This window comes from Alosa pseudoharengus, unplaced genomic scaffold (genome assembly GCF_046254945.1).
Source record: "Alosa pseudoharengus isolate Yale_2024_CS ecotype anadromous, Long Island Sound unplaced genomic scaffold, YU_APseudo_1.1 YU_APseudo_1.1_scf_17, whole genome shotgun sequence".
NCBI lineage: Eukaryota > Metazoa > Chordata > Actinopteri > Clupeiformes > Clupeidae > Alosa > Alosa pseudoharengus.
In genome coordinates, this window is record NW_027468640.1 from 30303990 (window position 1) to 30320080 (window position 16091).

General features: G+C 40.1%; 1 protein-coding gene across 1 annotated transcript; it reads right to left on the reverse strand.

Annotated features, from left to right (window-relative positions):
• Positions 1-2242: 2242 nt before the first annotated feature.
• On the reverse strand, positions 2243-15433 carry cbwd (COBW domain containing). The gene is made up of 15 exons (XM_076289277.1): positions 14984-15433; positions 14468-14554; positions 13681-13777; positions 13396-13487; positions 12560-12619; positions 6509-6546; positions 6332-6378; positions 6151-6237; positions 5939-5983; positions 5268-5324; positions 4939-4990; positions 4083-4151; positions 3919-3984; positions 3518-3647; positions 2243-3348 (listed from the first exon to the last, which is right to left on the reverse strand). The coding sequence occupies exons 1-15, from the start codon at positions 15078-15080 to the stop codon at positions 3272-3274; spliced, it is 1101 nt and encodes a 366-aa protein (XP_076145392.1). The 5' UTR covers positions 15081-15433; the 3' UTR covers positions 2243-3271.
• Positions 15434-16091: the final 658 nt, after the last annotated feature.

Below are 16091 nucleotides of genomic sequence, written 5' to 3' on the forward strand. Positions count from 1 at the left end.
CTGAGGCAAACGTTCATAGCATAGCCTACACTGTAAACATTAGAGCAGGTCATATTTTAAAATATCAACAATTTAAGCAAGAAATATTTACAACGGCAACGCTCTTATTAAGGAAGGTGGGTGGAAAGTCCTCAGCGCGGATGCAACAGTTGGAACAGCAGAGACGGAAATGGGCGTGTTCTGAAACCCCCAGTTTGTCAAGGGCGCAGGTGTGCTGCCCATGATATGGTCAATGCTGAAGGCACCCTTTTGTTTTTCGCACTGAGGTCGAAGTTTCGCTGTTGGGATGACATAATGTTTCACTTGAAATTGGTTTAGTTCCGGCAGTTTGCAATTGCTGATGTTCTGATGGAAATATGGAGAAGGGAATAAGACGTTCTCATGAGCAGGCACGTATCCTAGGGGACATGTCTGTCTTGGAAAATGGTTAGGCACAAAATAAGGTCTCCCATGATAAGAATCATGATCTCGATAGAAGAAAATACGGTCCTTAACATATTCCGGCAGGTTCCTTTTAAATCTTTTCCTCCGACGAAGAAAGCTGCCGTTGTCAAACATGTCCTGTGATGCTGGATCCAATGACCAATAATTGCCCTTACCCGGATTTCCAGGTTCCCTGGGTATCTTGATGAAACAGTCGTTGAGGGACAAATTATGTCTGATTGAGTTTTGCCAAGCAGGAAACTTTTCCTTGTAATACGGAAACTTGTTGCTGATGAAGTCACAGATTGCACTGAGGGTCAGCTTCTTCGTCGGACTCTGGAGAATGGCCATAGTGATGAGAGCGATGTAGGAGTAGGGAGGTTTGATTGCACCGCCCGTCTGTCTACCAGGCGAGGGAGCCTCCGTGCTCTCGCCAGATGTGTCCAGTACGCAGGACTCTTGGTCGGCACCGCAAGCGTCTTGGTCCGAAGCATTATCCAAATGCTGGCCTGAGTCCTCCTCTCCAACCACGTCAACTTCGCAGTCCTCTTGATGAATTCCTTCACAGTCCTTGAAAAAAGTCATGGTCGTTAACTGTAAGGTTTAGCTGGTAACCCTGTGAACGATGCTCAAGTTAAGTCTGTCATGTGTGGATGCAGTTGGAGGTTTGCCAAAGAATCGCAGTCCGGAGTTTTATGAGTTGGCCCGCACGCATCACCTCAAGTCTTTCATGTTAATTCAACCTATCAGAGGTAACCTAGGTGGTAAAGTGGGCGGGCCCAACCTTGGTTTCACGTTACTTACTGTATAACTAATGTATATTTTAATGCGTTTTAACTGAAATATATTTCACCCGGTGGACAAAACAACCCACAGTTACGCACCCCTTTTATATCGTGTAAATTATATAAAATAATAATTAATTGTAGGCTACTGAGATATTCAGAGTTAAAAGCAAAACGTGTCACATATATCTTCCTTCCCCAGAATGAAAATAGGCTATAACAGAAGACATAATTACAAAGAAAGCTTAGGCTACAATGCATTTAGACCTAAATGCTTGTAGTAAATAAACATATTCTCGTTTACATACTTGGATATTTTGAGTAGGCCTACGCATATAGACTCACGCGGCAGAACCAAGCATTTGAATTGGTTAACCTGACATAACTGCATACTGCTTTAACACATGGATACTGGTAACAAGTATACAGAGAAGGACTTTCTTTGGAAGGTTTCTTTGACTCTATGCTCTTGATTTAATAAAGCAGTGGTACGGAGTTGAAATTCGGAAGCTGATCGAAACAGCTGGAGGTGCGGATGTGGCTGGAACTTTTACCACCACGCCTTACTCCAGATTAGGATTTGTTGCTTTAACCAGACCCCTGGGGTTTCAGTTTGGTTTCCCAGAAAAAGATACCCGCAGGTGGTGTGACCATGAAAATGGCCGTGGCAGGACATCCCGCCGGGCGCTCCAAAAGTGCTTAGAGGACGGTAAATGTGGTTATCAGCATTAGAATCAAGTAGGAAACAGCCCAGCTGTATCTCCAGTTTACAGCCACAGGGCATTCAAGGTTTTATTGGAAGGCGTGAATTGCCAAAGCACTTCTTCGGTGTAGGTCCGCTGTTGCGCGGATATGTGTTAGGACTGTTAATACGTATCTCAATTGCAAATGAATGATTCTGAATACTCCACCTACTTCCTCACCTGTCATGCGTATAGAAATGCATGCCTGCTGTTAAAGGCCGTCTTTTATCGTTTAAAAACACAAACAAACTCCAAAGTCCACACAGCATACAAAAACGACTGAACCGAAGGTTTATGTTTAAGTTAATCGAAGCTGTTTTATTTTAGTGACTGAATTTCAAATAAACAGCAACTTTTCTCAGACACAAGGTATAAGAAACAATTTTTGTGATTAGTTAAAAGTGTGACTAATTTGTAGTCAGACTGAATTCTACCCTAAACCAAATACTTTTTATGCAACAGAAGGACACATTTTTAATAAATGAATGGTTGAACAGACTTTTTTGCAGTGTAGGTTTCCTTAACAACCTAATTGTAGTAAAATATTTGAAATATTTAGAGTTGACATGTCAGTGAATACAGATAGTGTAATATAAAATGGGTTGTTTTGGGGCAACACAATTCTTAACCAACCCATTACACAGCATGCATCTCTCCTCAAGTACCATTTATATGGGTTTACCTTTTGAAAACCTGAAATCAAGGAACAACATAATGTATAGGTAGGCCTATGGTATATGTATGAATCACTGTTTTTACTGAGCTATCCACAAAAGTTGTACAGCTGTACTGCATTACATGTTAAATGAATAATGTTTCTGTACTTTTTGAAAAATTAAGATGACATTTCAGTATTATATCACGTCCTACTCAGTTTAATTTTGACATCGGGGACAGATTCACAAAATGGAAGAAACCACAAAACTATAAAATTTTCATCTGAATAATAATAATAATAAAAAAAAAACACAAAACACAGCAAAGACGAGGCAGGCATTCCAAAAAACCAAATCAGATTCCACGTAGCCTGCTAAAACCCTACTCTGAAATCATCATCAAAGACAAGCATTCTGCAAATTAAGATCATGATCTACATAGAGATCCACCAAATCACAATCATCAATTCTCTCGAAACCATGACATACATATAAACGCAGTATCATTCTGCTTTAAGACAATTGACATCAGATTCAGTCAAATTTAGAAGTGTTAAGTGAGCTGAATCTCCTGAACCCTTACAACAGTTAAGTGAACAGCACTCTCTTAACAAATTATTTACTTTTTTTTATAACAAATCTAACTTGAAATGAATGCAATGTTTCATGTCTTACTATCCTCCTTATTTAGGAGAGTGGTAGTGAACTGAGCCCGTAGGATGTCACGATCCAGATATCTCCCTATACAGAGAGAGAGAGAGAGAGAGAGAGAGAGAGAGAGAGAGAGATCACAGTTGAGTACAGAAAGACCCCAACATGGTTTCACTGAATACAAAGCAATAATAAAACCCAAAGGGGAAACAAAACAGTGTTATTGAGGGGACAGTGAGGCAGGTGAGGAGACGCTCACCTATGAAGACGAGACGGTTGACTCTGGGTTCTTCCTGCCCCCAGGCCTCGGGGGTCTCCTCCAGCTCGTAAAGCTCATGAACCCCCTGCAACATCACCCGCTGGCCCTTACCCTCGATGGACAAAATGCCCTGGACACACAAACGCACAGGCAAAAACAAGGAAAAAACAACTGTAAACAAACGCTGACAAAGACAACACAGTGAAATATATCGGCATAATCTTGATTTACTCTAAATAATTGAACTGATTTACTCATTGACTAGGGGATGCAAGTGCAGGACAACGTATTTACAGAGAAACAAAAAAATCTGAAATATGTCAAGTTAGTTTAGATAGCACATTTAACACATGCAAAGTTGACCCAAAGTGCTTCATGATATGGAATTTTGAAGCGCTCACCTTTAAGCGAATGACATGCATAGGTGACCCCTCTTTATTCTTCAAGTTCTTTTCCCACAGAAGGTCCTGTAAAGAGCAATGATTTACAGTCATAATTTGAAAGCAATTACATATACTATTCCAACTCAATTTTTTATTTGAATTGTGGTCCTAAAAGTAACTACCTGAATGAAAAGGTTCAGCCGATCTTCAGAGACATCCCCTGGCATTTCAACTGTTACTGTTAAGATACTCTACATAGATAAAAAGACACAAGGGAAGGACTACATGAATCCTAAGCATAGAGTAAGCTTTATTTGAAAGTGTACAAAAACAAGGGAAACATTTTAAATCTTCATTCTCTTATTAGCCAAATCCTCTCACAATTGACACGCTCCTACAAAAGTGGGGTAAAAAATGTCAAATGTCATGATGGTTCATGTTTTTGTTATTGGCACTAGTGACTGCATGTAATGTCAAGTACTCCAGCAGCTACCACACTAGGCCATTAGCCCCCCTCACCCCAGAACTTCCTCACGGCATCAAAAGGGACACTTTGCAGATATTTAAGGCATTGTGTGGAAGTGTTAAAGTTACACACTTCCTTTCTCATTTGGTATAACAACAGAAAACAGGGGGTGGGGGGTGGAGAGGGCGCCTCGTTTGCATGAAAAGAGTGACGGGGAAGGGCCTGATAGTGCGGGGTGGGGGGCAGAGGCTCACGTGGGAAAGAGAACACAGCTGAAAACAGATGATCAAGCAGACCCTCCCATTATGAAGGCAGGGTGAGAACCTCGCTCCTACAGAAGCCTTATGGGCTATATTAGTTCTTCACACACACACACACACACACACACACACACACACACACACACTGAGTATGGCATGAATTAGCTTTAATCTATTCAATGTCTTGCTACATTTAGACAAAGCTAGCTGAAGTTTTAGACTCTGAGCAAGCTCAATTTGGGCTCATTTAAGTCACATTAACATGTCCCAAAATGGCAAAAAAGGCATTTAGTAGATTAAGAGCAGTCGTACCTTGTCTAGATGTGGATGTGTAGACTTCACAAGCTGTAGTTTTTCAGACAACCTGAGGAATTCACAAAAGCTCTTAAAGATTCTAAATATCACTGTATTCTGGGTCTTGTGACAAGGAGTTTGTGTTCCAAATTGTTGATGGCTGAAATAATCGTCCTCAATTGTCATGTTTGGTTATAAAATGTTTGCCTTTGGTTCAAGAACAGCTTTTAACATTCTAGAATAAGAAATCGGAGCCAATAGATTCCTGTTCAAATTAATAATGTAAATCTGACTTTAAGATGCATACTAGTGATGAACGGTTTAGATTATTTATCATGTGGTCTTACCTTGTTACATCTTTAATATCAAAAGAATGCAAATCTAGCACTTGGGATAAGTCAACTCTGCAAAACAAAACAAACAAAGACATCCTAAATAGTTGAAGCCTTGACATTTCTAGTTAAATATTCTATAAGAGAATTAAAGACAAAGAGCAGTATCACATCCTGTCCATGCCAATCAGGGAGGACAGGGCACCCTTCATATGCTATGCATGAAACTACAACAATGTCATTTCTGTGACTCCAGCTAGATATGCAGAGGTCTGTGCCCTGACCCTGATACTGTAGGGAAGTGTTATTAAGCTTCACTGAAGAGTGACCATGAGGAAGCCCCTGTGATTGTTTTTGTCTTCCAAACAGGCCCAATTTGACGCTTATGTGTGCCAAGTGAAGCGCAGAAAACCATATATATTTGGATCTGCTCTAAGGAGTCAAGTAGGCACACAAATGTAGTGGAAACTAACTTTTAAAACAGCAATTAGCAAGTCAGTTACAGATTTAATCAAAAAGGGAGAACTAGTCTTAAATGTAGAAATACGTCCGTCCTTTATGCCTGTATCACATTATGCAGTTAAAAAGTCACATTTTATTATAATTCAAATTCAAACAAATGAACAAATATTAAAAATAAGGAATTACATCACTCCTATTTTGCACTGGTAGTGTTTCTCACTCACCTTGCCTTTTGCGTTTCTAGAATTCTAACAAGTCCATTTATGGATCTGTAGAAAACAGAGAGGTAAAGTGCAATCAATTTATTGCAAGGCAAGGCAATACATGCAAGGCACATTTTTGAAGTTAACAATTCACGCTTTGACTATCTATATTTTAAAAAAGAAGATAAATTGCATTTATTACGACAAATGTGTCTTTTAATGTGTTTACATACCCAACAGTGTCCCTCACTTTTCTTAATTCCTGTTCACTCACAAGGTCCGTTTTATTAATAATTAAAAGATCTGCAAGAGCCACCTGTCTGAAAGACAAGAGCAGGAACTATTGTGATTAAATGATGAACAATAAATAATTTGTTTAACATACATTGATAAGGTGAGGAAGGAAATAGCTACCTTGTGGCTTCATTGACAAGCCCATCTGGTTTCTCCTCTGTCAGTTGCTACATGTTTTTATGTATATGTGGGAAACAGATCCAGATAGATGCCTTTTAAGATCTGAGACTGGCAGAGATGTCAATTTTACATTTCAGATGTGTATTAACATGAACGTATAGAAAGCATGGCAATTACCTGCATTGTATATTTTGCATCAATTACCGTGACAATGCCTGTAAGAGAAAGTAAAAGAAACAGTGTGTTAAATGAAGAAGCTTGAAATTGTGTGACACAAAACAATTCAAAGACTGGATTTCATGGCTGGGTGATTTTATTCTTAAATCAAAGGCTCTGTTAATAAAGGGTCTGTTATTGTGCTGCTATTGACTTATAATGTAGTAAAATCAAACAAATTCTTCAGATCACAAACTCAGATGATATACATCAATGCGCCACTTCAGATGACTGAACCCAAAGGAAGAGCCGGTACACACAACTAACTTATAGAGTGGTAAATAGGTGCAAACTACCAACCTTTGGTTGCACTGTATCTTCAGGAGTCAAAAGGTGTACAAAAGTTAAATAACCTCCTCCTCTCCATGTCACCTTGGCATTAATTAGCAGTAGGAGGTAGGTAGGTGTATTGCATCAATCACCCAATGCCATGTCTGCACTCTTTCAGAAAAAAATGGGATGACGCACCACTGTGTAACAGTCATCAGTCACCCAATACATGAAACATCACAACACAATCCTTGTTAACCTCTTGGGTATACAACATCGTAATTATGACCTGCAATCATAGAGAACATGAAAGGCAGCCCAAGTGGTTCAACTGTACTAAATGTACTGTATAAACCAAAATGCTTCCCTTCTCAGGAGTTTATTTATCGTATCGTAAGGTATTGTATCTTTATCGATTTTCTCAAAGCCCCAGAATTTGAGTGATACATTTGAGCCATGGTTTGCGTGAACATAGTGTCTCACAATTGCGTAGTCCATGTTGCGACATCGGATAGCGGAGGGTAATTTCAGAGGACGCTTGGTTTGGCCAACATAAAGTAACCAACATCTGTAAAACCCCAGATGTGTAGCGGAGAACTACACCAGTCTATTTGGGGGACTTATTGTTGTATGAACAAGTCTGTCTCTAAGGGAATGCAACCTTCTGAAAAAAAATCAAAGGGGGCATAATTCTTACTGCTCATTACCTCATACCAGCCCTCAGCGAAGTCCTGGCTGTTCCTATCACATTTGCAATTGTACGTGAAAAATGCATATTTCGGTTAAGGCTGTCAAAATAACTGATTAATTTCGATTAATTAATTTGAGAAAAAATAACTGATTAAAAAAAATAACGCAGAATAATCGATTCCGTATGACCTTTGACCCCGAGCCGTTCTAGTTAGTAACCATTACTGTAAAATGAAGGAGAGAAAAGAAAATGTGCTGCCTAGATCATTGATTGGACCATTTACTTTAAAAAAACGGCCTGATGGTGTTGACAAAAATAAAGTGTTGAAAGTCCTCTGCAATGTCTGCAGCAAGGAATTTGCATATCACCGGAGTTTGTCAACTCTAAAGTCGCACATCAATGGAAAGAAATAGTGTTGACATTGAGGGGAGTGTTCATTTATTTTCATTGTGTCCCCTAGGTCCCCTCTTGAATTTCCCCTTGAGGATCAATAAAGTATCTATCTATCTATCTATCTAGGTTATATCTGTGGAATGAAATGCCTTGTATGTGAAAAAAACTTCTTCCCGAAGCACTTCTGAATTTATTTCCTCAGCATATTAGGTCATATCATAGATTATTATGGCCATTATTTGAACAGTGAAAATAATAATAAAAGAGTTTTTGAACTTTAATGTCACTAATGCTGATTATTCAATGATTTATTTGAATTTAAATATTTAAAATACTTTCTCAGCAAAAATTATATATACGATTAATTTAGATTAATTAATCACAGAGTATGTAATTAATTAGATTTTTTTTTTAATCGATTGACAGCCCTAATTTCGGTATGTACCATAATCACTGGAATTACTATAATTTTATTTTGATAAACCTCAAGCTTTTCATCCTTATTACTCCAAATCAACCCTGAAGTAATGCTTTCTGAAAGCAAATCATGCCCAAATCACATCCTTGTCATGAATAAGCTTTATTGTCATTTTTGCTAACTTGCTAACTGTAAATGTAAATTGTCAGCTAGATGTCTATGATCTGTATGCCTTGGAACAGGGTGGGCACCTCAGAGACCCAAGAAAGCCGAAGAGCCATCCCTAGCCCAATAAATCCATAAGATTACATATGAAATGCTCTTGGAAGCAGCCAATGATGATGTAGATGAGACTGAGAGAATCTGTAAGGATAGTCTGCAGCCAGCTGTGCCTGCCTTAGCAGGATGACCCATGAGGGCTGAACACGCTAAAGCCTCAGGACCATCAGTTGCTACTCCTTTGCTCAACCAGCTGACCAGTGCTGAATTTCAAAAAAGAGCGGCGAAGCAGGTCAGTGAGGTTTTCCTCAAAACTTTCGAGGATGATCACTGCCCTGAATTTCCAGCCAGGGTTTCTGCCAAAGATGATGGGCATTTTGACAAAGGAGATAGTGTAGGCATCTGCACATCTCCCCCCAATTCAAGCTGCAGTTGGAGTTGGAAAAAATAAGGAAAGGAGCAAGAACAAAATGTTTCCATTCTGGCTGAAGATGCCAACAGGAATAGTGTCATAAAATTTAGCCCATGTAGCTAATGGACCATACACACTAAATTAAACAGTTTTAGGGTGTATGTTTTAGTCACTACACTATGCTCTTCAGAGATCAAAGAGAGGAACACACATTCTCCTTGTGAGTGAATGCCAGGCCTCTCCTGTTGCAAACACAAGTAAGTTCATGTTGGTATCTAAAGTAACAGTTCAACTATCTATCAAAACATTTCCATGTTATTACCTGCTGTAACTTGGCCAGTTTGACTAGGGAGGATACATAAACCATTACTTTGCTATTCACAGGTCTTCTTCCGAGACTTCGTCTGAGCTGAGAAAGACTGCGCCTCGGCTCAATTAGCCTCTCAATGGCTGAGGTCACCCAGGCTCCTGAGTCTGCCAGCCCTCTGGGTATGCCACAAGAGAAAGAAACAGTGGGGGGCCATTTTCTCAGGATGCCTCAATTCAAGTTCTCCTTCAAGGTGGAGTTTATTACATATGGTCATCAACACGCGCTTTCAGATAACCTCCGGAGTACATGCGGAGGTTTGTCAAACGGAGATCCCCTTCGGATGATTCAGATATGATGCTAACCTGCGGACCTAATACTGACCTTATACGGACGTATGTGTGAACGACATACACGCACATTACAGAATCTCCGTGTGGTTGTCGAGTGAGTGGTGGGGGCTTGTAGAGTTCACAAGATGCGAGATATTACGCAGAATATATGCGGCCGCTGCAAGGCCATCATACAACGTTTTTAAGCAATAAACAAAATACTAACATAACAGTGAAGTTGTTCGTTTTTTCATGGTTTATTTTTTCCAAAAGCATCCTCTCCCCATGTGTCTGCTTTTACGTAAGGAGCTTGTAACAAAGTTGGCTTTTCTTCGTTTTCATTTTCTCTAGGCATATGCTCAACAAATATCAGCGAGCTCTGCGAGGTATCAATGAACAGAAAACCGTGTTGGCTAACAATTTATTAAATACTCCTGTTATTGTCGTCAACGACGTCGCTGTAGGCTAGGCCTACTGCCTTTTCAGCGCCTTCTGCTTGGTGATTCAGTCTTTTGAATTCCTTCCCTGATAGCACAGGGGCGTTGAATCCACGTTGAATCAACCTCCGCCGCTTCAAACAAACGTGGATTCAACGCCCCTCAACGCCCCTTTGCTATCTGGGTTTGGCCTTGCCATGCAGTTGTAGGCTACAACGTCTCTTGCCGTTCCCTTCATGTGTTCTATCAAAATGTTGTATGCCCTCATGGACAGTAGCTCCGTGATGTCTGCATCTTTCCAGGTCGGAGATTTTCTGGACAGCATTATGCCACTCCATCATAACACTGGCATTTAAGTCAGATCTACCCACATGGACGCACGAAAGAAACGTCACCAACACGCCCTCTCACTAGGTGTGATCTTAACCGCATGTTCTACGCTTCATTCAGACACAGTACATTTACATAATGTCCGGAGGAAATACTAGGGGGGGGGGGGGGGGGGGGGGAAGTAGTATAAACACCGGGTGAATTCGGACTTCCACATGACCGGTTATGTCGTTCAGATATACGGCCCCACCGTTTAACATCGGCAGAACCTCCGGTCTTACACGTATATCTGAAAGCGCTTAGTACTGTGTGTACAAATCCTGATCTCATCGGCTATGAGCGAAGGAGAAATTGGTGAGTATGCAAATTACTTTATTCATTAATATGTGAATTTAAAAGAATTCATCTAAAATCTTTCTTATTTTATCAGACAATAATGAAGGGTGCGAAAGCTGTGTACTATGAGAGAATATTAACATCCCAGGTAATTAAAAAAAGGTAATTATCTGAGATACATTCCTTAATGTGTGGAAACTGTTGTGCTTTAGTCCTCTTTTTTCTTCATCTTTTCTTTAAGCCCATGCAACATCATCTTGTCAGACTCTGCTTAATGAGGCCACTGCTGAGCTGACTGATTCTGAGGATCTAACTGGGCAGGAAAAGACTCTCATCTGAACTTGCCAACGCATCTTCTCCAGAGGTATCCTACACAGCTAAATGGTTTGTGGCATCATCTGATAACTTTGTATCATTTCGACTATATTTTTTCCACCCTACACCTGACTATTCTCTTTAAGGATTTCATTATGTATGCTGATGTTTATTTGCAATTATAATTATATTTAGATACCGTGATGAGGACATACAGTTAAGCCCTTGACATTAACAGTATAAGAAAAAATGACCATCCGTGCACCCCCAGACCTTAAAATGAAAGTGTTCACAAGGAACTAATGTGCCAAAAGTTCTACATGTGCCGTGTGTCATGTGTCCTGTATGTGTGATTTTCATTGGCTGCTGAGTTGAAATAGCAATCTCTTGACATAATTACAGAATGCACATCTAAAATGATTGCAGTTATCACCAATAACTACTCAGCACAATTGTGAAATAGGTACGGTACAATAATAACCGTTATTATTACTGTTAATGACCGTTATTAGTCCCAATTATTGGGAGAAATGCATATTTCATTACTGATGTATAATGTAGCAATGAGTCCCCCAAATACATTGATGTGGTTGCCTGCTCAATCTCTGTTTTAACAGATGTGTTCATTCCACCCACTGTTTCAACTCAGCTGACACTAAACCCTTTTTTCCACCACACATGCATTTTGAAATGTTCATGCGGGTTACTTTATGTTGGACAAACCAAACATCCTCTGAAACGGAACACAATGGCACTTTTGTTATTGCAACATGGACCATACAATAGCGAGATATTATGTTCACTCCAACCATGGCTCCAACGAATCACTCAAATTCTGGGACATTGAGAAAATCCCTCCCAGAGAAGAGGAGAAACTATAATGAAACTCCTGAGAAAGGAAGCATTTTGGATTTATACATTTAACACTGTAGAACCACATGGGCTGAGCTAAGAGCTTTGTCATTCATGTTCTCTATGATTATAGGTCATACACTCTTAAAACGAATGTGTTGAAAACACAACTTGTGTTGTTTTAACTCATCTCTGTGTCCAGATAGGGACACAAGTTTGTGTTGTTTCCTTTTTTTAACTGTTACACAAAATTTAAGTTGTTTTTTTCTAACACATCTCTGTGTCCAGATTATAGGGACAACACATTATAGTGTATACCCAAGAGGATAATACTGATTGTGATGTTTCATGTATTGGGTGACTGACGACTGCGTTACACAGTGGCGCGTCATCCCATTTTTTCCTGAAAGAGTGCAGACATGGCATTGGGTGGTTGATGCATTACGCCTACCTACCTCCTACTGCTAACCATCTGCCATCTGAAGTGGCCCATTGAGTGTTGCTGATTCTGCGGTCCAAGGGGCTAGAGCGCAAATGATACCCTTTCCAACTGCTCAGGCGACGTACAATCAACAAAATTGTTATGCATTACTCAAACACATTTCTTTTCATTGTTTCTAAGATGGCAGTATTTTCAGTTCTGTACTTCCTCCTTTTTTTGTATATTTAACCCACTTTTTGAAAAGCAGGGAACACTTACCATCCAAATACACATCACTCCCAAGTTCAGCATCAACCCAGAACATGGAGGCTACCGCTCCTAAAAGATTGCAATACTTTTAACATTAGTTAAAAGTCATTAAGTGATGACAGCCAATAATGTGCAATTTTAGAATTTCAGCCAAATGTCCTTCTCCTTAATACAATAATGGAAATAAAACGATTTAATCAAACAGAAATATAGATATGGCTATGTCTGATGTTGTAAAACCTATCCCACTGACCTGAACGCTATGACGGGGCCTCAGACTGATCCACTAATAGAACTCCCATAAATGATAAAGCACTTTTCTAAATGTTTAATGCAAAAAGCAATAAGGGGCGCACAGCCATTCGGCAGGAATCACCTGGAGTGACGGGTCGCTTGTCTACAAGAGCACTGAGACCGGTGTTGTTCAAAGGTCTACCAGTGTCAGCAGTGCTCCCTCAGCTGTAGGGCAGCAGACATAGAGAGACCAGAGGCTGACTCTGCCCACCTCACCTGACACCTGCCACTCTATCAAACATCCCATCTGTCAGATTACAAGGGCTGGCTGATGACATCAACAGATTCCCAGCATTCCTTGCTTTAGCTAAAATACCCAAGGCTGTGCGCAGTGTGCGGGGGTGGAGACCACGCAGGACCACTGCATATAATCTACCATGTTTTTACCATATCTACCACATTTTGCCTATACATATTCTCTTTTGCCTATACATAACCTAAGCAGTACACTGGAGGAACATGACGTATGCATTATCTTGTGTTAATTCTACATCTTTGTTTGTTGCTATTCACTCTCACTGCATATGATGTCAACAGGACTTGGGTTCTACCTGGGTCAGCCAATCCAGTGGTCTCCAGAAGAATGTAGTCAAACTTCCCCTTCTTCTCCATGAGATTTTCTATTGCTTTTAGCCCGTTGTCTCTGTGTAACAACAAAAGAGAGCACTGCCATTTATGGGGGAAAGTCACAGCAGCAAGCAAGTAAATCGATGTTACATTTTCTGTTAAGTTGATCATTTGCAGAAGCAAACACATTTAGCAAAGATGCAGCATTAGAAACATAATTTCACAGTTGGCACAATGTGGAGAGAAGAGGTGGGAAAAGGGTTGCGTACTTGACAGAGCAACAGAGGCAGCCGTTCCTGAGCTCCAGCCACTCTTCATAGAGCTCCCCAGCCTGGCTGACAGCCAGAGACTTCTCCAGAGCGCTACCTGGTGGTGTAACGTGGAACAACAGTCAGACAGATTTCACCTTGAGTCTGCACACTGCACCTATATCAGAGAAAGATCTTCACTCACAGACCACTCCTTCATGGTTATGCATGTGGATTATCTTAACCAGCGATGTTATAAGAGTCTCAACTTGCGAAGGAGGACAACAGTGGTCAATTATTTAGAACAACAACTGCAAAGCAACAACCAACAACTAAACAGCATGCACGCATACTGAATGAGGCCTCCATGTAACTCACTACCTTCCTGCTTTTTGGTAACATAAACCTTAGATTTTCATTATTCATTAAATTAGTCCAGTTGCCCAGAAACAGACAGAATATATGACTTCACAAAGAAAACCCTTTGCAGGACACTACCATGATACTTCAGGGTTCTTTAAAGCCAAATCAATCCTCAGTAGTTCACAAAGTTAACCATAAAGAATGAGCAACAAACATGGACTTAGGGTCTTGCAGTGTGAAACCAGAGTGAGAGTACCTTACTGAGCTTGCCTTAGAGCCATGAAGTAAACTGAGGTCAGAGTAACACCTAATCTGAAAACCGCCTCAGGATTGATCTCAGGTTCAAAATATGTTTCAATATTTGCTTATTATGTGCTTTTTAACATCCGTTATTAGAAGACATGTCTTAATTTGCAATAGAATAAAATATAATCAGATACCTCACCTTCGCCAAATTCGTTTAAAATGACAGCTATTCGTTTACTGTGCTGCTCAGTTAAGATGTAATTCAGCAGAGTCGTCTTCCCTGCACCTGAGGGGGGGAAAAATTAAGGGAACACGGTAACAATCAAACCCTGAAATATGATTGGACAGTTTTACAGTTAGGAGTAAGTAACTAGGATGAGCGGTTGTTGTCCTGTGAGGAATGAAAATCTGATAAGATATACACCTACAAGGTTAGTGACTACCACCGCAAATTGCACACAGAATGTTTAAGCTAATGTTATAGAACTATTCTATGTAGCATTCTGTCGAAGAAATTGTTTTCGACAGAAGTTAGCTTTTGCACTAGTAAGTTACGGTTTGGCTAACGTTACAGAGCTTTGTAGAATTTTGTGGTGACGTTAGCTAATTAGCGGAGAGCTAAGCTTACGGCAAGTAAGCTTAGCTCTCCGCTAATTAGCTAACGTCACCACAAAATTCTACAAAGCTCTGTAACGTTAGCCAAACCGTAACTTACCTAAATAGCCAGTGATTATTGTGACAGGTATTTGCGAAGATGGTCCATCCGTCGTTTTTTCAATGGGCACCAGCTCGGGACAATCTTCCTCGTCCATAGCTAGATAGAACGATGCTATTTCTTGAAAAGCCCTGACCACTTTCACTTAATATATACAAGTTAAAGTAACGCTAACTTTGAATGACAGGACTGTAGTCGTGGGGAGTGTGTCGTCAGCTATCAAGTTAACCGGTTTGCTAGCTAACGTTAGCTATTGTTTTGTTGAGGTTAATGCTAGCTGTGCAGTTGTACCTCGTGTCAGTGTTGGCTTTTTAAAATTAACAGTACGACATCTAAATTGGTTAAGTTACACAAGTCTCATACAAACGAGATAAACCCAAAACGCGTCTGTCTTGCTTGAGTTAACTGATACGAGTTAGCTAGCTAAAACTTCACATCACGCATGCTGGCTGTTTTGTGTGCACATGATTTTTGTCCCCTGGAAGACATAATAACGTAACCTTGGTTCCCATTTGTTTTGCACAGGTTAGTTGAGATGATATCCTGATAAAATAATGTGAAATCATGTATTGCACTTGAAAACAGCATGTCAGTAGGTCATATCAATTTGGATAATGTCTTAGTCTACGAGCTTTTAACCATACCATTGATTTTAGTAGGCCTAGCCTACTTTACAAGCAGTTCAGGAATATCGACGCAAGGGGGCGCAAAAGTTTCATGTAGCCTATGTCAGAGACGCATAATACGGCTCTGGTTTATGTGCAAAGTGTCAGCTGTCAAATGTTGGTAACATTTAACACTAATGTTAACGAGATGGAACAACGTTTTACTAAAGAAAAAAATGTTACCGTGAATGGGTAGCCTATGCTTTGGCTTGCAAGTGATTTGTAGCCTAGCCTAATTTAAACAAACGTGAATAGAAAAAACAGGGTTAGGCCATAACACCCTCAAACTTTTTGTTTGAATAGGAGAGAATAGTTTATTTTTCATGAGCCTAGGGTAGTTGAACACTGACAATCGCAATGGAAAACAAATGGATGTGCTAAAAGTTATGTCAATGAGAGTTGCCGTAGCCTATAGGCCTAATAAATAATTATCCAATTTGATA